Genomic DNA, 25,633 nt, shown 5'->3' with positions numbered 1-25,633 from the left:
AAAATATGGCTAATGTGTGCATTGCGTCATTTAGATTTTGTGTTACTTCCCTTATCAAATGAAAACAAGCAAGCGTCGTTGAGCTATTCTTACGGAACCCAAACTGTTCATCCTTTAATAGCTTTTCAGATGAAATGAATGTTGTTATCTTATTATGCATAACCTTTTCAAATATTTTAGACAATATAGGTATCAAGGTAATGGGTCGGTAATTACCTAGCTCATCATCAGCACCATTCTTGTAAAGGGGTTTCACAATGGATCGTTTTAGTTCTACCGGAAACCGACCCTGTTCGAGAGAAAGATTTACTAAATAGGCTAAGGGGATCGATACAAATTCAGCACATTTTTTTATGATTTCTGTGTTGATGTTGTCGTAACCTGCAGAATTAGTGTTTCTTAGACCTTTTATTATCTTAAATATATCATTTTCATTAACAGGAGTTAAAAATATGGTATTAGGGTGAAATGGTATATTGTTTAATGCTTGTTTGAGTTGCGTTTCCCTGTCATTTTTATTATTTTTCGTCAATTCTATATAATATTTATTAAATTCGTCACATATATCTTTAGGATTGTCAATTAATTTATTATTGTCAAGTTTTTTTTTTTTTTTTTTTTTTTTTTTTTTTATGCATAACAAGGCAGGTATTTGACCACAATCGCACCTGATGTTAAGTGGGATGATGGGATAATTTATATTTTGAATGTCTTTTCTAAAGTCTGTATTTTGTGTGTATTTTTTTAGGACATCCCATGATGTTTTGCAAACGTTTTTTGAATTAGCAATATAATGTGTATTTGTATTTTTTTGTGCTTGATGTATACATTTTTTTAGTATTCTAGTGTAGTTTAAGTATCTTTTTTTTGTTATATTTTTATTTCCTTTGGATAATCGATATTTGAGGTATAGCTGTCTTTTATGAATACAGCAACGCTTCAAACCTTTAGTAAGCCAATTATTTTTCAAAGGTTTATTTTTTACCTTTACTTTTATGATTGGAAAGCATAGATTAAAAAATAGGATGATGATATCATGGAAGTACTTAAATGCTTTGTTAATATCACTTTCCTGAATAACTTCCATAAATGATAGTGCAGATATACAGTCGATAAATTTTTTTACGTTCTCCTTGCACATATCACGCCTATATTCAAACCAAAACTTTATCTTTTTTTTATATTTAGGGTCTGTGTCAAGTTCAAAGGTTATACTTTGCCCCGTTTCATGATCCGACAAACATAAACAATGTATTTTTGAGGTCACGTTAACATTTAAATTACTTGTGATCAGGTCTAAGCAAGCGTTTTTACGGGTAGGAGAATTAATATGATTATTTATATTATAATTACTCAACAGACTTTTTAAATCTTTGCTGTGTTTATTATTTTGCAACATATCTACATTCCAATCTCCGCAAAGTATTATTTTCTTATTGCGTTTTTTTGATAACATGCTAAGAAGAGCCTGAAGCTGTTGGAAAAAGATATCTAATTTAGAATTTGGAGTTCTGTATATGCAGACAATTATAAGATTATATTGTATAATCTCTACTGCACAACATTCAAATGTGTATGGTAATGCCTGAGTTATGTCTAAGGTCTTGTACTCTAAATTATTTTTTACTAAAATACAAGTGCCACCACGTCGTTCCCCTCTGCAAAAAGAAGCGACCATTTTAAAGTTACTAATGTTGAGATTTTTCTCAGAGCCTTTTTTGATAAATGTCTCTGAAAGGCAAATAAAATCAACACCATTCAGTTCATTGTTTAGTTCATCCAATGTTACCATAAATAGGTCTTGTTTGCTAAGGATGCTGGCTATATTTTGGTGAAATAGTGTTAGTTTTGTCACCGGAACGAAAAAACTCAATGTCATTATTTTGGTTATTCTTTTTCACTATTTTAGGAAAATAATTTGTTATCAATGTTTGTGTCTTATTAATATTATCTCTCATAGTCATATCATTAGGAATATTTAATTTTGTGTGTGTAATGTTATTTTGGTATAGTCGATTTTTTACTTTCTGCGGTGCGAGATACTCATGTTTATAATGTAAATAGTCTATTTCAATATTTAATTTGAAGCATAATTCCTGTAAATACATCTTATTATTTTTAGTATCTATAAATTTACATTTTTCATAATTCCTTACTAATAATTTAATATTATAGTTCAATAAGCCTATGTTAAGATGTGTACTATTTAATACATTTACTATAAACACATTAAAGTTTCTTAGTTTATACAACGCTGCCCCTAATTCCGAGAGAAGGATGTAGGGATTTTTATCGTTTGAACCTATTGCTAAGATCACAACATCGTCTTTTCTAAGAGTTTCTTGAATGCTGTCACATGAATTCAGAACCTGGGTCGACGTTGCTCCTGTCTTCATCATGGTAGTGATTGTGTAAGGATCGTTTACTACATGATTGCGACTGCATATGCATAAATTAATCACATAAATTATGAACGTTTACTAAATTTACACTATATCGTTCGTTTCAGCCGAAAGACGTCCACTGCTGGGCTGGACAAAGGCCTCCCCCAAGGATTTCCACAGACCAGTCCTGCGCCGCTCGCACTGTATATGATGTGCATTATGTAAACGAGATGACGGCATTTAATGTAGATGATTTGTTTCAGGCCGCAACTGGCTGGAGACGATGGTGGAACTGCCGTCGGGAATCGGCGAAGAAGATGTCACCACTGAACACGTGAGTCTTTAACAACAGTCAAAAGTTATACAACTGTCACGTCATAAGCTATTGTAACCACGATTCTAAAATAAACTAAGATCTACCTAGGTATACGTAAAAAGTATAAAACTTTAAATCCTGATATAATCTACACGAAAATTTAGGCATGAAATGTAAAGCAAAATGTGGGTGGAATTGATTCCGTATTATATGCCTTAGGGTGGATTCGACCCAACAAGAGTAAATATTCATCTCAGAATAAATCGTCAGTTTTGACATATTTCCCATACTGAAACTTTCAATGTGCCAGTTATACCAGGAGTTATTCTCGGATAAAAATTTGGTTGAATCGGGCCTTAAAATGTCAGCTTTCTGCAATTGAAATAAAACGAAACAAGTTTACTCTCTTCTATAAGCTTTGCCTCAAGCTTTACGTGGACCTTCACTTTCCAATACAAATCAGGCTATCTGCGACATTCGTTAACACAATGGCGGATACACGTGTACTTACATTGTATAGTACATTGTCCACCCCGAGCGTAACTAAACAAACCAAACTTGTCCTCGCTTGGATGGGCCAACTCAAACATTGTAATACAACAGCCAGCCCACAGAATAACTCACCTGAATACCTGAATATTCGTAGAAACTGGCTTCAAAGACAAAAGCTCAATACTTAGGTAGGTACTCGTATTCTAAACTTTGCGCTTTACTATTGAGTAGGTAACTCTGTAATTCATGTTCAATATTTATCTTCATACCTAAGGTAAGTACAATAATAACATAGCGTTTATGAATCGCTCGAGTCATCTTTCACGTCTTTACGAAAAAAGACAAAAAACACACCCAAAAGTTATTTCGTAAGATACCTACTTATACGAATCGTCGTATCTTGCAACGATAATATTAAAATACTAGCTTTCCACCAGCGGCTTCGCCCGCGTGGAATTTTGTCTGTCACAGAAAAACAACTTTATCGCGCGCGTACCTGTTTCAAAAAACCGGGATAAAAACTATCCTATGTCCTTTCCCGGGACTCAAACTGTCTCTATGCCAAATTTCATCAAAATCGGTTCAGTGGTGGCGTGAAAGCGAGACAGACAGAGTTACTTTCGCATTTATAATATTAGTCCTATAGATTTTTTGTTTCCACAAACAGAAAATGATGATTTTATTTATTCTAAAACGAGTAAAACTTACTCATAAGTTAAGAATATTCAAGTATTTCAAGGAAGGATAAAGGTAATCGCAGTGAGCTATCAATAAGCAAACATCTACATTGTAGATTTGACTTCAGAAGTAAAACCTACATTTATACCTAGCCATGACGTGGTGGCTGGTGAAATGACTAGCATCGTTTCTCATGAAAATGAGTTAACTGTAGTTTTTGTCCTGGGTTATCAAAGAGGAAGGGAGGTTTGTAGGCGCGAGTTACAATTGACCTGCAATTGTTTGCTCGGTCGAAGGGTACGAGACGGTGAGTACCTATTGGGCCCCAGGATTTTACTCTTTTTACTTTTTCCTATTGACTTCGGGGAACTGACTTTTTCCCCTGATTGCACCGCCATGATATTTATTACTCTGGCCTTTGCAAACATGTTCTGCAAATCTTGCTCTTTGAACCGTACCCGAATATAATTGCTTTGGGGCTGTCCATCCCGTTCATTCAAAGGGAATTCTGGGATAAGTAACCACAACAAATTAGATCCGACTGAAATATGAAAATCGCGTTATGGAGTAGTCCCGCTATTAAAAACCATTTTTTTTTCGCGAATTTGCGTTTGGGGATATGTTTGTACAAAGCTATACTTAAATAAACATTGGCTTCTTTTTGTGTAGGTAGGTACTCTATCTTCTAGTGTGGTCGACAATATTAATTATGATTGCCACGAGGTTAACCTTAGATTGAATTTATGAATACAATAAGTAGGTATCTTAAAATTTTTCCTATCTCATCCCATAAACGTTAAGATACGAGTATATTCAACTTATGAAAAGTAATAAAAAACCTTTTACTTTAGTACCATTTTAGGGATTCCACTACGGCATTTACTTTGTTCAAACCTAAGTTGATTTATCCACATGGTCGATAAAATTATTATGCTCTTACAATAATGGTTCAATTTGCATTAGATATGGATTCAGAGAATAACAGTAATACCACAGAATAATAATAAGTACTACGTACAGAAGTTTTACTTCGCGAAGGTATTTAAAAAAATGTATGCTCAATGTCATTAACAATATGGTGTAATTTAGCCTGTCTCAAGAGTCAAGCACCATTTTGTTGACAAACGTCAGTAATCGGCACTGCGCCGAAGCTATAGGGCTGACTTCGGTAAAATGATGTGACGTGAGGTGCCAAACTGCGGAAAATGGCGGAGGAAATACATGATTTAGCATGAATTATCATGAATAATATTAACTACTTATTTATCTCTCAGTGTCTTGAGGCAACTTAAAAAAGTACATTCTGTGTTTTTATTATTATTTAGGCAGTTAAATATGCACAGTATTTATTACACCATTTTCTTTATTTTCTTCCATCGTACACAAGAATACGCGTGCGTGAGTCAATGTTCGCTCGTATGTGAGGCCTTGTCGAATAGTATCCTGTAGGTGGGCCATCGTGCGTGTTTTGTTTTCGATGTAAACTCGCGGAGATGAACAGGCCTGGTAATACCCACATTATTATTCTATGGTAAAACTAAAATAGATCATGTGTTGAACGTAAGCGCAATTTTATTGAAGTGGGGCCATAGTAGCTGGTTAGAGCGGTTTCTAAGTGGCTGTTATACAGCGCTAGTTGATAATGGTGTTCCCATATTAGCTTCTATCAACATTATGGCCGTAATGCATTAACAATATTGTGTCAATTCCTATTTATAGTTCAGTTCAGTTCAGTGTTTGCGCGTGTAATAAGTATAACTCCAGAACATTGTTTCAGTAGGTTTTTTTCATGGAATTTCATACTCGATAATGTATTGTGTAAATGTAAAAATTCGATAGAAAATTAATCTGAAATAAAAATATAGCTTTGTTATTGAGAAAAACATTAATATAGCCAGAAAATCTTCAGAAACCCTTTCCATATTAAAAAGAACGGACTGTCCCGGGTTTCGTTGCAAAATTAAAAGTTCATAGCCGCAAAAGTATGCAAAAAATGCCATTCATGTTTATAGGGCGAACTAGGTCGTAGTCAGCAAAAAGGGAACATCATAAAAAGGCACCGTTTATCACGATGTTTCACATCTGGGGTTTTATTCGCTTTGTCTTTGGTTACGGTCTTTCGGGTGACCAGCATAATAATATTAATTTAGAACGTTGGACACATAGGTACTTGTAATTTTCGAATAGAGTGGTCGACTATAAAATACTTCTTGACATTCTAATTCCTAGATATAAAAAAACAATAACAATCATAATACTCGTATAGTATAAACTGACCACTAATTGTCATTAAATGCCAGAATTAAGTGTAGGCTTTTAAAAATTAGCCATTATAGTAATGCTCTATTAATTAATGAAATGATAAGCAAATAATCTTACACTATTATATTTGCATCTTAGGCTGGGTTGCACCATCTTACTTTAACTTTGACAAACGTCAAAAATCTGTCAAACTTTATACAAAAAAAACACCGTTATCTTCAAAGTTAGGTGTTCCTCCTCAGCCTTAGACCATACAAATACCAACTTACGAGTAGTTACATACGATTTCTGAAATTCCCGATTTTCCGGGAAATATCAGAAATATGGTAACCCTGGCCCTGGGCCACTTGAGCATGATTTAGCTCAAGAGATAGCTAACGCCAGTCTATTGTTCTTCCGTGATGCCTACTTTAACATTTCAGCCCTTTTCTTACAGCCTTGCTTACTACTCATAAACCAGATAAGTAGTGGGCAGTTAAAAGTGTAGCTTTTTGATAAGCATGACTTTTGCGATAAAACTTTAGAAATGGATGACATTATCCACTTACTTACTGCGGAAAAGCGGTGTAGTATTTTTATTTATTTATTTTATTTGGTGCACAAAACAGGGATACAACCATAACATACAAAGCTTTTAAAGCAGGCTATACAGTAAAACTTGTTGCAGCTCCAATAAAAAGTGCACACAACATACAATACTATTCGAGTTAACAATAATTATAATTATACATAATACATAAATTATAAATAGAAAAATAATTATTTAATGTTAATTAATAATGGAAACAAGTTATTAATAAATATAATGAATTTTAAATCAATAATTCTCTAAGAAATAAAGATGAGAGAGGAATTATTTAAGTAACAATTCATTAACAGCTTTTTTGAATTTGTTTAGGGTAAGGCTGTAGATGTCAGGCACCTCCTCTATATCGGGTGTGAGCTTGTTAAAGTCTCGGCAGATTCTATGCATGGCGCTGTGAGAGGACGCGTTACTGGTACATAGTAGCACTTCGAATGTTCGGGGGACTCTAAGGGAACGTTTTGGTATCTTAATTTGGACTCGAGACAAGGTCGCTGTAGAAACCGACCCATTGAGGATCTTGAATAAGCAGAATATTCCATGAGCTTTGCGACGCGTCTCGAGGTTGACCAGTTTAAAATGATCCAGTCGATCGCTATAGGTAAGTAGTTTGCCCTTATATCCATGTCTGTACGTTAATACCCTGAGAAAACGCCTCTGTATTGCCTCTATCCTATCAATGTGCGTTTGGTATTGAGGTGACCAGATAATGGACGCATACTCAAGGCGACTCAGTAACAGAGAACGAAACAAGCAGACCGCGCTTTTGTGCGACTTGAATTCCCTAGACATGCGACATATGAAACCCAGTAGTTGATTGCACTTTCTGCATAACGCATCATAATGGTCCCTGAAGCTCAGTTCCGAGTCGAAGATAACGCCGAGGTCCCGGACCGATTGCTTCCGCTCTAGAGGGACGCCCTTGACACTATACTGGAAAATCAGAGGACTTTTAGTGCGCGTGAAGGTCAGCACCGAACACTTCCCGACATTCAGTGACATACCGTTTTGACCGCACCATTCCTGTAATATGTCCAGGTCCAGTTGTAAGATCTAGCAATCTTGTAAAGTGGATACCTGTGCATAAATCTTTAAGTCATCAGCGTAAAGCAACTTGAGATTTTTAAGTCTCGGAACCAAGTCATTGATGTACAAGATGAAAAATAAAGGACCCAAGTGTGATCCTTGTGGAACCCCAGACGTAATCGGGACCGGTTGCGAGTGGTAACCCTTTAAAGCAACAAGTTGGCTACGGTTTGATAAGTAGGACCTTAACCAGCGGAGAAGACAACCATGTATGCCCATGAATTCCAGCTTGTGAAATAGCACCCTGTGGCTGACTCTATCGAACGCCTTTTGAAAATCTGTGTATATTGCGTCCACCTGACCCCGGCCACTCAGAACGTTACATATAAAGTCATTGTATTCCAGGAGATTACTCATTGTTGACTTGCCTCTAACAAAGCCGTGCTGCTGCTGGTGAATGTGAGGACTGAGATGATGGTATAAGTGATCGTAAATTAATGATTCGAAAATTTTTGCAAAACATGAGAGGATGCTAATCGGTCTATAGTTAGCGCAGTCACTCAGGTCACCAGACTTGTGAATGGGAACGATGTGGGCCGTTTTCCATTTATCAGGGAAAATGCCGGAATTAAGCGATTTAGTATACAATATGTGAAGCGGCTCAGAGAGAGCACTGGCGCATGACCTTATAAAGCATGAGGGAATGCCGTCCGGGCCCGCTCCCTTATTGACATCGAGACCCAGAAGTTTTCTATGTACATCCTCCACCGAAACAGGAGCACTTGGGAGAGAGTAGGAAACCATGTGACCGTCAGGGCACCAAGAATCAACATCGTTGCTAGGCTGCAGCACAGACGAAAAGTATTGGGAGAAAAGCTCTGCCACCTCCACGCCACCGCGGGCGGTCACGTTATTAAAATGCATTTCATCAGGCATAGATGGATTACCTCTTTTGCTTTTAACAAATGAAAAAAATAATTTTGTGGAGTCAGCAAGAGACTTTATTTTATTTTATTTTATTTTGTTTGGAAAACATACAGTGAAACAATAATAGATTAACCACTGCTTAAGAAACTATACACCATTTACATGTTTTCGCATATGTGTAGCAATACAATTATACAACAAAAGCCAATTCGCTTACATGAGAGAGTTATTTTTAAATTAAGATCTATACCTACATTAAACAGCTGATGAACCGTCGAACCAAGATTTAGCCAATGTGTCCCTAAAGAGATTTGGTTTCGAGTTAAACAAATCGAGTTCAGGAATGGTAACCAATTTGTTTACTTCACATGCCGATCGCAAAAAGAATGAATTCTGTCTGTAGTTGGTACTGCAGCGGGGGATATTTAAATAAATAGGCAGCCTAACAGTTCTATTTGGAACTTTGAGACAGATTTTCGAGAGCAGTTCTGGAGAATCAATATAATTCTGTGCGATTTTTACTAAAAATATGATATCCGCAATTGCTCTTCTGTGTTTAAGGGGTAAAATATGGAATCTACGACATCTGGTCTCATAGTCAGAATCACGAATCCCACACTTGTACTGCAAGAACCTCATAAACCTACGTTGAACGGATTCCAGTCTGTCAGAGTGGACCTTATAACGAGGGTTCCAGACCTGAGAACAATACTCGAGGGTACTTCGCACCAAGGAACAGAATAGAATTTTGGGTACTTTGATATCATTGAATTGTGAACACGTTCTCATAATAAAACCCATTGCTCTCCTAGCTCTTTTAGCAATATTGTCCACGTGTTTCTCATACGTCAATTTAGTATCATGTATGATACCTAGGTCTCGTATCTCCACCACTTCCTTCAGTTCCTGTCCCCTAAGATAGTATGTGTTGCACAGTGGCTTCCTTTTACGTGTGAAACATATAAAATTACATTTTGCAACGTTTAAATCCAACCTATTCAAGGAGCAATATTGCTCAAACCTATCCAGATCCTCCTGAAGAAAACGAGAGTCATCATAAGAGCAAATATTTAAGAAGAAGCAAGTACACACATCGTTTATGAAGATATTAAAGAGCAAGGGTCCCAATAAGGAACCTTGAGGGACGCCTGAGGGAATATTGGTCCAGCAAGAAGAGAAGCCATTCACCACTACAGCCTGAGATCGATTTTCAATGTATGAGGTAAACCATCTAAACAGGTTACCATGAACTCCTGCAAGGAGAAGTTTTCGCAATAGCAACACATGATCAATCCGATCGAAAGCTTTACTGTAATCAGTGAAAATGGCGTCCACTTGTCCTCCAGAGTCCATGCAAGAAGTGGTAAAGTCCGTGAACAGTAACAGATTTGAGGCTGTTGACCTCTTTTTTAAGAATCCGTGTTGCTCTGGGATAAACTTCGATGACAGAGCCCCATAAACTTCAGCATACACTATTCTTTCAAAGATTTTTGCAAATATGCAAAGTTTTGATATAGGCCTATAATTCCCTATCTCACTCTTACAGCCACTTTTGTGCACGGGTGTGATGAATGCAGATTTCCAAATTACAGGCACGATTCCTTCCGAAATTGATCGCCTGAATAAAATAGTAAGTGGTAGGGTTAAGTATTTTGCACATTTAAGAATGAACAATGGCACGATTTTATCTGGCCCAGCACCTTTACTTAAGTCTACTGATTTAAGTAGTTTGAAAACTTTATCGGAATCAATCTCAATGTCACTAATAGTGTTTGAATCATTCCCATTTAGAACTCCGGAAAAAACATTACAAGTGTTACTTAAAGGTGAAGAGAGAAATGTAGAATGAAAGTAGGAGGCAAAAAGATTACAGATTTCTTCACCCGTATTTGCGGATTGGTCCTTGTAATGTAAAGTTGAAGGAATAATATTTGAACCACTTTTATTAGATCTAACAAACGACCAAAACATTTTAGGTTGCTCAATTATAGCATTTTCAGTACGCTTAATGTAATCATCATAGCATTTCTGTTCTACTCGCTTAGCCCTTTCACGCAGAATACAAAATGTGGTATAATCATGACTGTTGTTATATATTTTATATTTATTAAAGAATTTGTATTTTTCCTTAAGAATTTTCTTCAATGGAGCATTAAACCAGGGTGGGTATGAAGAGTAATTCGTAATTGACTTATATGGGATATATTTATCTATAATATCGTACAAATGCTGATAAAACACACTGGTTGCGTCTGCCAATGAATTATTATTTAAGCAAACTTCCCAGTTTATATCATTCAATGATGTCATTATTGGTTCGTAGTCTGCCTTTTCATAATAGTATTTAAGTCTAGGGTTAATTTTCAAAGGGGTAGTTTGGGCAAAATTTAAGGCAATGTTTACTGACTTATGATGGGCGTCCTCCGCTACTAGGGGGTCGTCACATGATATGACAGTCACTTTATTATTGCATAGCACGTAATCAAGTATTCGATTGTTTACATTTTTATTATAATTAAATTGATTTAAATTACACTCAGCAAGAGTATCAAAGAAGTGGGTTTGTGACTCACCTGTTATGCCTAACGGCTGCAGAAAATTAGGACCATCATGCTAATCGACATTGCTCAAGTTAAAATCCCCCATTAATAAGAATAAATCTTGCGGACAAGAATTAACAATCAGTGACAGATTATCTGCAAAGTTCTGTAATTGTGAGTTAAAGGAATTGCCCAAGTTCTCCCTGCAGAGGTACAAAGTGCAAACATGTAATTTCATCCTATCTAGGTTACGGTTCTTATTATTCAATGATATGGTCACCCATAAATCCTCAGCAGAGGAGCGCCATTCAGGTCGTTCAACAGCTGCTAGGTCACGCCGAACGGCTAAAAGTACCCCACCCCCGTATCTTTCTCCTGTTTTCGAGTAATTCCTGTCCCGTCGCCAGACTACGTACCTATCGTCGAATAACTCGCTAGTATTCAGTCCCTCTAAGAGCCAAGTTTCCGTTAGCGAAATAATATCATAACATGAAAGAAGTACACAGGCGTTGCAGGTAAACATTGTACGAATGTTTGAGAAACACTGGAATTAGTGTACGACCGAGTAAGCGTGCTCTCACGATTGCTGCCGAACGGCTACTGTATGATGATCTTGATGACTTTTCAACATTTTGTACAAAAGACATGTAACAGACTTTAATCAGCCTCTTAGACCTCTGCCTTAGGAGCCTAAACTCATCATAAGCCCTCGGATTGGATGTCTTTTTAAACTTCTTGTGAGCTTGTTTCTTTTCCTCAATGCAAGCTATGAGAGGTTTGGAGAACCAGCTTGGATATCTGGCAGAACCGATTCGTTTCAGTGGGGTGTTATTGTCAATTATATCATTTAAGTTTTTGTAGAAGTTATCAACATCCACATTAACGTCAGCACTATTCAATATATTAGCCCAGTTGACACTATTGAGTTGTTCTGTGCACGCGATTGTGTTCGATTTGCGAAAATTACGGATTTTAATGTTGCTACATGGTAAATTTTTTAATGAGGAAAATAATTCAGTACTGATCTCCACAGCAGGGTGATGACGGTCAGGGGTGGAAAGAGGAGAGCATTCAGACAGTTCCAAAGCGCACAAGTCAGTCATGCACAGGTCCAAAATTCTATAGTATGCATGTATGAACTAAATACAGCTTAACCATTCAACTTTTGTTCCTTATGGTAACCATATACCGTTGCGAGTACATGGTTACCATGCGGAACTACATACAATTTGATAGTACATACATAATAGTAACTAACGTCATTTCACAAGCGTATGTTTACAAACGCCCGTTCACTCGAGTAGGTAGGTACGTTCTAATGAAAAAGATCTGAAGTATATCTATATATATGAAAATGAAACCCGTTTTCCGTTGTCACGACATAACATGAAAACGGCTTGACCGATTTGGCTGATTTTTTTTTGTAGTTTTCTAATACTCTGTACAAGGTTTTTACGGAAAAAAATATAAAGAAAATCTCTACGCTAAGGCGGTACGAAGTTCGCCGGGTCAGCTAGTAATTTATAAAACCCAATAACAATCTATTGCACAATGTCTCTATTACTCTAGTAGTTTCTATTACTTCAATAAATACATATATTTGCCAGTCACGTGACACACACGCATAAACACACTCACTTACTCGTAACTTTGCCTTTCCAAGATCTTAACTCGATCAAAGACAATCCGCCGACTTATTGACCATTCTGCCCCTTGTGGTTGGAATCGCTGAAGCACGCAAATTCGAATGGGCCATACATAATAAACACAAATATAGTCAGTAGGATTACGACGATATTGTGCTAAGCCTAGGCGCAGACCACCGACTTTTAGTTGACCAATAGTTGGGTCGGGCTAGTAATCAGTATGGAGCTGTATGAAAGTGCGCACATTACAACGGGTTGCTATCGGCGGATTCTTTATACAAATTAGAATCGGGCCCAACTATCGGTCGACTAAAAGTAGAATAAAGGAAACTCTTCTAGAGGGAAGTATGACATAGGCTTCCGCTGTACGTGTATAAATAGAAAAAAATCTAGTTTTTATTGAAATAATATAATATGTAACTGAACAATAATGTTTTTTCTACGACTCCATTCTATCATAAATATGTAATTCAGTTGAATTAAAAGTAACTTATTAATATATGATTGTGATGACGCAACTGTCTTATATCTCCACTATTCTACACAGGTACGAATACTCGATTGTTCAAAACGAGTATCGATCTGTTATTATTTCTGTGATTTACTTGGAGAAGGATGTTTACGAAAACACCCACATGGACCGTCTGAGGGTTAAGGTCACGGTAAAAATAGAAACGTGCTCAGCCAACTACTTCAAATTGTTATTTTCTAAGGATTAAGGATGCTAATTAGAGGGAACGTTGTACTAAATCCTCTGTAATCCTTGTTTCTGAAAAATATTTCATGGAAGAATCATGAAAAATACAGGTAGTATTAAAGTGCTACCAATTAGGAAGATAAAAGAAAAAACATTAAGCTATCTAAAACAATAGAAAAACATCTTCATAGATTTTACATTCATTGTGGAAAACCTTGGGGGAGGCCTTTGTCCAGCAGTGGACGTCATTTGGCTGAAAAGAAGAAGAAGAAGAAGATTTTACATAATATTTTTTATAAACAGCACTTATTTATACAACAGCGCATATACCTATCTGAGATTTAAATTGTTACACCTACATTTTTGTGACATCTAAAATCAAGTAAGAATAAGTTTAATTACATAAATACATGTGTGTGCTGGCATCGCAGGAACGGTCGTGTGAAAATCCTTGGGGGATGCCTTTGTCCAGCAGTTGGTAAACGTCATTATTAAGATTTTAAACTTTCGCGTTCCATTTCAACTAAAATAGTAAGACACGGGTCTTAACGCAGCCGTGTCTGCTTGTGACCACGGCTGCAGCATCGCAGCCGAAACGTCAAGCCGTGAGTACATAATGTAACTCATTAATAAACGTCGCGTTAAGACCCGTGTCTTACTTTTTTAGTTATAACTATTATTTTTAATGCATTTATCTATGTCACATCACTGAATCTGACACTACTTCCGTATTTAAACTAGAGTAAACTAATACCATTTAAAATGCATTGTGTGCCCGCTTCCTAACGTACGAGTGTCAATAAATAATCCACACCTGTACCACTTCAGAAAGGTCTGCAAAATTGCCTTCGTGCGCATAAAACTGAAGAGCTCTTCAATCACCTCGCAGTTTGCAGCTGAATTATGTAGAAACATCAAGCTTAGCTTGTGTACCTTATGGAGTTGGATTAGGAGCTAATTGAGAACAGAAATGTATAGTTTGATGTGCTATAGAACTGAGAATAGGACACAGTTCCTGGCTCGGGTTACACATGTGGCTAATCAGAGGCGCGTGAAACTAGACGCTAGAGCCGTAATTATAGACCAGGCTTAGCTTTTTCATTAACGCTTTTTCTTTGTTATTGTGTTTCGTGATAATTATTATGTAGTCATTGTTTCTACTTCAGGCTTTAAAATGTAAACTAAATCATTTATTTTGAGTAGGTATTGCTCAAAATTTTAATTTTCATGACAGACGAAAATAGCGCTGTCTCTTGGTGATGAACTACGACGGCAGTTGGCAGCTTTTTTTCGGACGAACATTGCTGATAGCTTAAAGCAGTCATAATGATCAATTTCGGATTCCTTAGTAACTATAAAAATGGAAAATCAACTCTACTTACATACCGCCATATACACAGATAAATACAAAGCAAAAATCAAGCTTCGCTTAATGAGCTCATAATATACAAGAGTGTATCAAATTGGCTGTACGCATTTTCTGGAACTTTATTCAGGGTACGCTTGCTAAAAGGTTTTATAAACCTCTTACCCGGCTAGGAAAGTGGATTTATTTACCAGATATGAATGTAGAGAGGCACGCACGATAAGGGGCAAAACTGCGGAGGTTTGGGGCAGATGTAGGTAATGCCTCGATTTGTTGTAGGGGAATGTAGTTGACTATTTATCATACACACTGTTTACATTTAACATGTGTTTTTTATTATCTTCTGTGTCATGTAAACTCTTGCGAAGGTTTTATAATAGTAGTGAGTACCTACATCACAAAGTTTAACTTTTTCTTTTAATCTCAAACAAAACGTAAATTTCCTTACATGAGCTACGTAGGAAATACGAAACCGTCCCAAAATAAATTGGTTCATTTACTTCAGTGGGTATCCAATTCAGCAAACAGACGCAAATGAGATGTTAAGCTGAAGGTGCAAATTAACTTTGTATGAAAATTCACCAAAACTGCTTGTGTGTGAATTCGTGGTTACAAACGAAGTAAACAAAGTCAAACACATACATTATTCCAAACAAATCTATCTCACTGATCGTTTATAGATCAAATCTATCTAATATATTTAGTGAAATATTTATCTAAAGTGTTCATGTAGTTAAGTGTTTTTATCTATTGTTTGTGACATTTTATTCACCAAACAAGCCTAATTCACTTTCCCAATGTCTGTTTTTATGTAACTTTCCTATTAAGGATTGATTGTTTTTCCGTGGTTGTGACTGACAAACTTTTATTTGTTTGCTTTACGTGTCTTGTGTGAGAACTAAATCTTTTCGAAGTAGGTACATAAAATAGAAGCTGGCGCGGGAGGTCCGGATGCACACTGGATGCGAGCGGCGCAGGACCGGTCTTTGTGGAAATCCTTGGGGGAGGCTTTTGTCCAGCAGTAGACGTCTTTCGGCTGAAACAAACGAAAGGAGAAGCTAAGTAATAGCAGTCTTAAATAAGAAAACAGAGACATCAGAGTTTAAACAGGCATACATACTTTTGAACTTAGATTAATAAAACCTAGATGGATAGTCTTCATACAAACGCTTCGTCAAGAGTGAGGCAAAAATCTTATGTCATTAGTGTCAATTTTGTTGGGGAGTGTAGACAGTGAAGGCGATTTTCCCGAAAGTAGGGAAATTTTTAATACGTTTTTAATTATTTTATAATTAACAAAAACAAAACGCATCATGTACTTACTTATTTATTGAATTCAAAGTACCTACCTAATAACAATAAGATAAATCGACTTAAATGTCTCGATTTCATAAAAAAGGAAGTGTATTTGTACGGCGAACAATTGGGAAATAAATTTTCTTGTTACTGGTATCATTCCCGTATTTAATTTTTGAAAGCCAAATTCGAGCAAAATACGCGTCGAATTGTAGTACTTACTTATGAAATGTAACACTGGTTACTTTCTTTCGTTTTTCTGTTGTATTTTAGACACCCTTTCACATCACAAACCGTTTTAATTAATTCAAATTCGTCGGACGTGTTTACCAATTTTTCACTTTGACAGTTCATGTGACGTTTACGGGTAAGCCGTGCCGGCTCCCTAAAAACTGCCTCACCTTTCGTGCACTGACTATCTATCTAGGTTTTATTAATCTAAGCTTTTGAATAAGCTGACAAGTTACTGTTGGAAAATTCGAATGCCAGTAAACATAAAAATAAAGAAGCATAAAATAGCTTTTCGACACGGATAAATTAGATAAAACATAATTACAACATACAGTATGTTTTACCAACAATATTGGTGTTATTTGAAAGCCCAATAAATATCCTTAAAGAAAAACACATTTAATTTCTTAATAAACGATTAACATAAACGCGATCCATAAAACGAGTTTAAGAGTAAAAACTGTAACCCATCTACAGAAAAAAATCGTTTATTTCGACTTATTCGGCTGTTACCCTGGCCATAATTTATTTATTTATTTGAACAACAACAAGGTTACATTGAGGCTTCACAAAAGTAACTATAAAAAATGACACTTAATAACGAATTTTTGTCTAAAGTCCTAAATGGTAATATTAACTGTCCAGATCTTCTATCCAAATTTAAATTCAGAGTTCCCACAAGGTATCCCAGAAATCCCATCAATTTTCTATATCCTCCTTTCCGTAAGACGGTACTGGGCTTTAACTCACCAGTCCCGAGGCTCTGTAAGCTTAATAACAATATTAATGGGGATATAGATATTTTTTGCACCTCTTTGAACAGGCTTAAATACCAACTTCATCATCTAAATTAATGTTGATGAGCCTCACTTTTTTAATATTATATATATATTTATTATATACACCTTTAAAAGTGTACCGTGTCAATCTTTCATGCATGCAGTGTTTACCGTACTATTATTGTGCACTTAGTTCTAAGTTATTGTTATCTAATTTTTTGTAAGCATTGGTGTAACAATTATTGGTAAACCAAATAAATAAAATAAAAATAAAATAAAATAAATAAATAATAACGAATTGATTGATAGTAATACCTTATTACTTGAAATCGGATGAATATTTGGTCGCTATAGAGCAATATACGTAAATATAAAAACATACATAATAACATACTACTAAACTCATAACCTTTCCATTTGGCTTCGCCGTAGTCGGATAAAAAGAATATCAATTTTCCATTTGATTGTAACGGGACCTTTTTAGAACAATGTCTGCATACCGATGACCTATTTTGCGTACTTACTCATTTTTTGTGCCTAAACTCGGTCATTACTCATGGACGAGCGGACCGTATAGTTCCCTTTCAAGTCCGCCCATTTCCACTCTCTTGCCCACTATTTGCCCGGTGAGTTGGCAAATAAGTCACCCTGTATAAGCTTTACTTATTTACAATGACATCTACCAGCTATACGAAGAATTTGAAACGTCTTACATTCAGCCGTATTCACAAACGATGCTTGCTTAATTGAAGCAGCAAATCGAACGCACAGCGTTGAATAGAGCTCTGTTATTGGTTCATGCGTGACCCTGTGCGTCCACGAGCACTGTAAGACCTCATAGTAATGTTTGTGAATACGGGCGTTAGCATTTATAGTGTGCTCTACATTTGAGAACGTCTGAGAATTTTACATCGACATTCTTATCACTGTTTGATAAACTAAATTCGACATAGCAATACTTAGGCCTCTAATAGATTCTTTGTAAGGATCTTTGACAGCAAAGAAGTACCCTTGTCTTCAATTTCTAACTTCAAACTCAATAGACATAATATCGCTGGCTAATTTTAGAAATTCCTACGCTTAGACCTATTTTCTTTACATTGTTCACATCATCAAAGTGATCTCGACTGTTACCTACTTTCTTTAAACTTTTTTAAGTTAGTTTCAGTAGAATTACTACTACATTATAGTTACTACAAATACAATCAGTAATGCCAGGTAGACAATGCTTTTATACGTATGAATGCAAATATTGTAGTGTAATCAGAAAGTATGTTATAAAATACAAAGGGTAAGACTATGTTCAATCATAGTCTCTTCGAATACAGTCGACAGCACATCAAATTTTGGTTGCAAAATAGCATCTCTTACAGCCGAATAAGGTAATATGTTTACCTTGACATGCCCTTACGTATATCGGTTCTGGGCAAGATTAAGTCCCTGATAAGATTTATATCCGCCATTGTGGGTTCTGTCCTCTCGGCACCACGAAAATAGCCATGATTTTTCTCAAAGAGGAAAGATGATTTGGACGACTTATGAAATCTGACACCGAAGCTTCTTTTCATTGTGTGATCTGTAGCAACTGAGGTAAGTAGGCTCAATCGGACACTAACGACTTAAAGTGTGTATAAGTACTTACTACTGAATTATCTTTTAGTTTGGACAGTCAGGTGCAGTTTTAACCAAACTAAGAACACTTACAAATAATGTTTTTTCAATATGAAACAACTTAAGAATGGAAATGGGCCAAAGTCTTACAGCTTAAAAGAATCCCGCTCTTTAACCACTTTTTAAAATAGAAATTCTTATACTTTTTTCTCGAAGACTCATAAAATTTTCAATATAAACGGCGCTTGAAAAAAATCCCAGTAGTCAGAATATCTTTCTCCCAAAAATCACAGATCCAACATAATGATATTCCCAAACCCCGCAATATGTAAAACCAAAGGAAACGCGTCGATCAATTTGCATTGTCAAAGCTCTCGTTTAAGCTCCGGCCGCAATAACGAAGGGCCGGCCTCTCGAGGGAAAGCTTCGTCAAAGCGCTTGATAAACTTGCTGGAGTTTTCTAGACTCATTTGCGTGGATTTATTTACTGATATGTACCGACATCAAAGAGTCAAGTGAAAAAATATCTAGTAGCTCTAATACAAAAAAAAATGCTACATTTTTGTTTGATAGTGATGACAATATGTAGATCAGACATTTTAGTATTGGTTGGCAGGCATGTTCGTTTATTTTAACCAAATGCCGTCCTCTCCTAGACAAAGACCTCGCCCACGGGTTTCCACAATCGTGAATTTATTATTTTCCATGGTACAAACTGCTCGACATGGTTGTATTTCCACTGTCGTTCGCACCTACTTCTGTCCTGCGTAGTCAAGATCTACATCTTGACCGTCAATAAATTCTAGTAGTGCCCAGGTAAAGTTAGTCCCGGGAAAAGTTATGAGCTGTTATTGGATCCAACACAAAATCAGGAAGAAAATAAGAAGTGAAAGTTATGCATCGACTTTCCCTCTATGCCAAAAAAACGGCAATGGCAAAGATAGATAGATCTTTGAGAAACTTATGCACCACTGTCCAAAGATATTTTTACTGTCAGGATCTACCTGCCATCTACCAATTAGCATTAATAACAGAATCTGCATTAATTTAGCAATAGCTTTGGAGCGAAGTTGATTTAAAAAATGCAAGGAAGGAAGGTTTATGAGTCAGACTTGCATAAAAAAGACAGCCTGGTCAACATAACATGACCTAATGTATGCACATGTCCAAGGGTGAGTAATAGCATCTTTATAAAGCAAACCCATTTCTGCAGTATATGCGGCTAATTAGAGAGACCTCAAAGCACACAGACTTATTTCTATACAGACGCGCCCCGTCATCAATCAATGAATGTACACAACCCACTTTTTAATCGACTACCCCGATGGGGGGTTATTTCTGCGGTACAAATAGAGGTAGCTTTATCCGTATCTTTATAAGGGGCGCCATGCGACTCAAGCAATGTAAATAAAATATGGTAAATTTTTTCTCTTATTCATTCTATCTGCCTTTTCAATTTCATAGGCTCTTTTCTCAGGAACTGGCTTAAATAATTGATTTTCTATAGAAAAATATACTTTCCTGAACCGAAGAAAGAATACTCGTGCTTACACAGAACATATTAATATTTACCTACATTAGAATATAAGTATTATCAGGCCTGTTCATCTCCGCGAGTTTACATCGAAAACAAAACACGCACGATGGCCCACCTACAGGATACTATTCGACAAGGCCTCACATACGAGCGAACATTGACTCACGCACGCGTATTCTTATGTATGATGGAAGAAAATAAAGAAAATGGTGTACTAAATACTGTGCAGTATTTAACTGCCTAAATAATAATAAAAACACAGAATGTACTTTTATAAGTTGCCTCAAGACACTGAGAGGTAAATAAGTAGTTAATATTATTCATGATAACTCATGCTAAATCAGGCTAAATCATGTATTTCCTCCGCCATTTTCCGCAGTTTGGCACCTCACGTCACATCATTTTACCGAAGTCAGCCCTATAGCTTCGGCGCAGTGCCGATCACTGACGTTTGTCAACAAAATGGTGCTTGACTCTTTAGACAGGCTAAATTACACCATATTGTTAATGACATTGAGCATACATCTTTTTAAAGACCTTCGAGAAGTAAAACTTCTGTACGTAGTACTTATTATTATTCTGTGGTATTATCTTCATTCATGGGACAGTTTGGAAAAAAGTTTTTACACTTTCGTAATCGAGTAAATCTCATCCGTTCATAAAACCGTAGGTATAAATAGTATCCAAACCCTATTTCCTTTGTCACGAAAAGTAGTTATTTTTAAGCGAGTAAAGTCGTAAGATAAACCTCAATACATTTAAGCCTCTATTATTTACATAAGCTCCGCTCAGTTCGGAGCGAAAAATAAACCCGAAACAAGTATTGAATGGTTTGTTCCCGTCTTTATAAAAGCTCCCACAAAAGACAAAAACGGGAATCGAACAGATATTTGACGAGGGCTTTTGTTCTGGTATAACGGGAATTCCCCGAATACCCGCTTATTCTCAACCTGAGATCGGATTGTTCTATTAGAAGAAAGCCGAATGATTTGATTGGAATCCCTTAATAAAGGTCAATCTTTATTGGCGCTTATAGAGTTGCGGTTAGACAGAGATTCCAGTGCAATGAGTATTACTATTGTATTTTACAAGTAAAGTTGACTAAATACCTACTATCTACGGCAATAAAAACACACAATGGTAATAATAAAATATTTTATCTGCGTCCATGGACACTCGCAAAATCCGAACGAAAATGTCCATCCATACATTCGGTCATATAAATACTGCGGAAAGCCGGAAAATAACTTTATCTACGGCGCCAGTTCCCGCGCGATCCATAGTGTTTTCGGGAATAGTCAACATTATTTGTCATTACGGATAACCCACTAACTTGTTTGTTTTGTATAAATTACGTCAAACCACATCCATATTTTGATGATGAAGGGGAAAGTAATCGAGTTATTGACATGTGGCACACGTATCAACGTGAATCAGAGAACTGAATAATGATTACACTTTATACATAAAGTGTGAATCAGAGAATTAATGAATATTATTTACCTATCGGTAGAGTTCGCCGTGTAGTGTGATTTCTTGTCATCATTCTGATTTAAGTGTTTAAACTTTAAATGTTTAAGTTTAAGTCTAGTATTTCCAGTTTCTTATCACTAGTCTAAATATATATGTACAACAAAGGTGACTGACTGACTGACATAGTGATCTATCAACGCACAGTCCAAACCACTGGACGGATCGGGCTCAAACATGCAGGTAGATGTTATAATGTAGGCATCCGCTAAGAAAGGATTTTACGAAACTCCACCCCTAAGGGGATAAAACGGGACGCACGCGTACGAAGTCGCGATATGATAAAATAACGTTAAAATTTAAAGAATAACAGAACAAAAGCGAATGCTATTCCAAGATTCTGCGTTCCATTTAAGATTAACCTAGATTTCATGAATCTGCTCCAATTGGTATTGTAGCCTAGCTTCATTCTTTCCAAGCCTTCGGCCAGTTTGTGTTATTGACGTTTGTCATCTGCCCGTGACGTGAATGGCGGTTAATTGTGCTAGGCCGGGGAATTTAATGTTCTGTGATAATGTGCAATAACCGAAAAATTATGGCCTATACAATCAATCAGCTCGTTAATTATCTGTTTATTATTGTAGGTAATAAGTAGGTAATTATTACCTACATTAATATACATATAGATCTAGGATGGATACCTACCTAAGAAGTACTTAAATAGAGAGATAAGTAGGTACCTACTTTCATTACTAGCATTACCCTTTCCCTACGGGCTCTTGGAAACCAAAGTGCGCCTCTCATACGCTGTAAAAACTCCAACTCCACTTTGCTCCACTTTACATCAAGATATTTTAAAAAGTATGAGACTTATGGTGTTTTAGTATTGGCTTTGCCAAAACAACAATAGACGCCACCTGAATAATTAACCCTAGATAACTAAACTATTTGTTGATACATGTATAATAACTAAACTTAACTGTTACTTTGTAATGCGTTCTAAAAATTATAATTATAAATAATTAAGTTATGTTATACAGTACTTATTATTATTCTGTGGTTATACTTTGAAAATGTGTAAAACATTATTCGAATTTTGTAAGTACCTAATAAAATTAATTAACAATTAGCAAAATGTCCTGGCATTTTGCTAATTGTTCTTTTAGTCATTAAGCCAGTAACGTGTTTCTTAGGTATAGAAGACATCACATTAAGGTAAACACCTCCTTTAAAGGTTGCACCTTGTGTAGTGGCAATAGATGCGACTTTGCAACAAAAATGTAGTCTGATATGCTGTCGACTGTACCCACCTCGCGTAAAACGTAAACATACTATAATTTAAGTTACTAATCCAACTGCTTAATTGGCGTGATTAGGAGACGGCATGGTAGGGGGTAGGGCGTCCAAAATTTTGCAATATTTCAGGATGTACGTCAAAATGATATAAATTAATTCGGATCAGGGTTAATATTCATAGAACTTACTTAAATAATAATCAATAACATTATGTCTATGATATCTGCAAGACTTTCATAGACAATACATTGATGGTGCTTATTTTCATCTTCTTTTGCGAGATATTAAAGGAAGGTAGGACTTCGACCATTATTTTTTGTGATATTCTTGCTATTAGTTTAATGCTTTCAATCCAAAAGCTGCAAAAGATCCAAAATGCTAAATAAAGCTTTTGTTTTGAAAGCTCACTTGTTTTGTGGACACCCTGGTTGAATAGGATTCGTTTTCGAGATCACTGAGAGACGCCATAATCTTCGTGCCAAATCCTTCGTTTAGGCAGAATATACATGTATATAAATGTACAGCTGAATTCTGTGTAAAGGGTCTTATTACTTGCGATTACATTAGTGTTGTACAAAATTTTGTGCTGAAACGTATTAAATAAGTTTTTAAATACATTTTTCAAACCATTCAAAGTTAATCATAGACTCTTTCATATCAATCCCAAATTAAATAGTCTCTAAATGTTATATGACAATTTTTTTTAATCGAAAACCACCCCACTCAAAGGTTATACTCGTAGTAGGTAGATAGATACATTATGGTCCTTGTTACAAAATAGTGCTAAAAAAACATACACTCGAATTGAGAACCTTCTCCTTTTTTAAGGCGGTTAAAAACTCAATTCTATCTCAGTAATATTCTATCATAATCATAATCATTTATTCATTCATAAACATGGGTATTACAGGATGTCACATCTCATGATATGGGTTATAATTAATAACTAAAAGCCTCAATCTATACACAAGATTGAACCGAGTTTCGAGCTTCGTTCTGTAATACGGCCCTAAAAGGATTCCAATCCAATACGTTTATCACGTGCGTCATAACGTGTTTGGATATGCAACTATCCAAACAGTAGGCTGATAATGAACTTTATGTAAATCCCAGTAGGCCCCCGCGATGTTACGGTGTGTTCGCACTGAGAATATTTAACTATTCGCGAGTGTTGACACACGAACAATAGATCCCTAAATGGCACTGAGTCGATATCGTGAGCATTTTGTTTCCAAGATTTTATAAGACAGAATTATGCGACTGCATCGAATCGTGCGTGATATTCCACGTTTTTAGGAGCATCGCCCATCCCAGGATTCTTTTTGGATTCCACAAGGAATCAATCAGTAATGCTTCTTCTACTGTCAGTAAAAATAGTAGATGTATGCTTTATTAATGCCCAAAAAGTTACAGAGCTTTATAAAAGTTAAGTTACTGATAAGGAAGTGAATAAATATTACCAGTTCTTTATTTAAAATTTTACACAAACTCGAGTTCTGAATATTGTACATAAACATTGAAAGTGGGAGACAGTTCCACAACTTGCACGAAAAACTTTGTTGTAAAGATAAATGCCAAAAGCGATGAAGAGGCTTATTCAAGCGTGTGATTTAAACACTCCAAGTCTCGGGGTAGTGCGACACTTTGATATGGGATGGGTTCTCTATTTTCGATCGTTTGTCATGATTTAACGCGGTTGTAGAAAAAATATAAAAAGACAGCTCAAGCGAAAAAAGCCAAATTATGTACGAGTACATAAAGACGTCCATAGAAAACTCGGCAAACTTAAAAAGATCATGCCATTCCTTACAAATCAATAGAGCTTAAAATGCTCTAGAATAATGTCGGAGTGAACAAAGCCTAACAATGTTCAAGCTAAATTAGTTGCCGACCAGGTTTAGTTCAAGCCAATTTATATTAGTTCCATGCCTCTAATTAACTAAATTTTGTGAAAGTGCAATGTCATTTAAATTCAAATTCGTGCTCAATGGACGAGTCCCCAACGGGTTTACATGACTATGACCTAAAAACCGACAAATGTTTGTTTTTTATTAATTAAACTTATAGGAAAAAAACACAAGTCAACTACGTTTTAAACTTTTCTTCTACGAGAACTACGACTCGTAGCGAGCGTAGACTCGACTCGTAGTCTGTATCAAAGTCTCTTCGTAGTATGGAGCGATTCGTAGCCGTTACGAATAATTTAACCATTCCGTCTCTTCTTCGAGAAAACAAGATTATCATGTTTTATTATAATATTTTATTAATTAAAATGTTCATTAAAATTCTGTAATTATATTTTTTTATTCTTCTAAGTAATCCTATTTTTTTTTCGTACTGAAATTTTTAATCACAGCATATTATATCAATAATAATATCAAGTAATTCTATTTTTTTTTAATTCACTTTATTGCTTGGGAAGCACATTTAATACGAAACAATGTAAAAATTGTCATCATATATTTGAGTTTCGAATAAATACCCACAGTTTCAATA

General features: G+C 35.9%; 1 protein-coding gene across 1 annotated transcript in view; it reads left to right on the top strand.

The window, feature by feature from the left end:
- LOC135078968 (adenylyl cyclase 78C) overlaps positions 1-25,633 on the top strand; it is a 128,224-nt gene that overhangs the window by 75,193 nt on the left and 27,398 nt on the right. The window contains exon 4 of the mRNA XM_063973576.1: positions 2,648-2,718. Within this exon, the coding sequence (XP_063829646.1) occupies positions 2,648-2,718 (71 nt within the window). The remainder of the gene's footprint in view (positions 1-2,647; positions 2,719-25,633) is intronic.

The sequence above is a fragment of the Ostrinia nubilalis genome, chromosome 2 (assembly GCF_963855985.1).
Source record: "Ostrinia nubilalis chromosome 2, ilOstNubi1.1, whole genome shotgun sequence".
Classification (NCBI taxonomy): domain Eukaryota; kingdom Metazoa; phylum Arthropoda; class Insecta; order Lepidoptera; family Crambidae; genus Ostrinia; species Ostrinia nubilalis.
The sequence above is the reverse complement of the archived record's forward strand: the minus strand, read 5'-3'. Positions and strand labels throughout refer to the sequence as shown.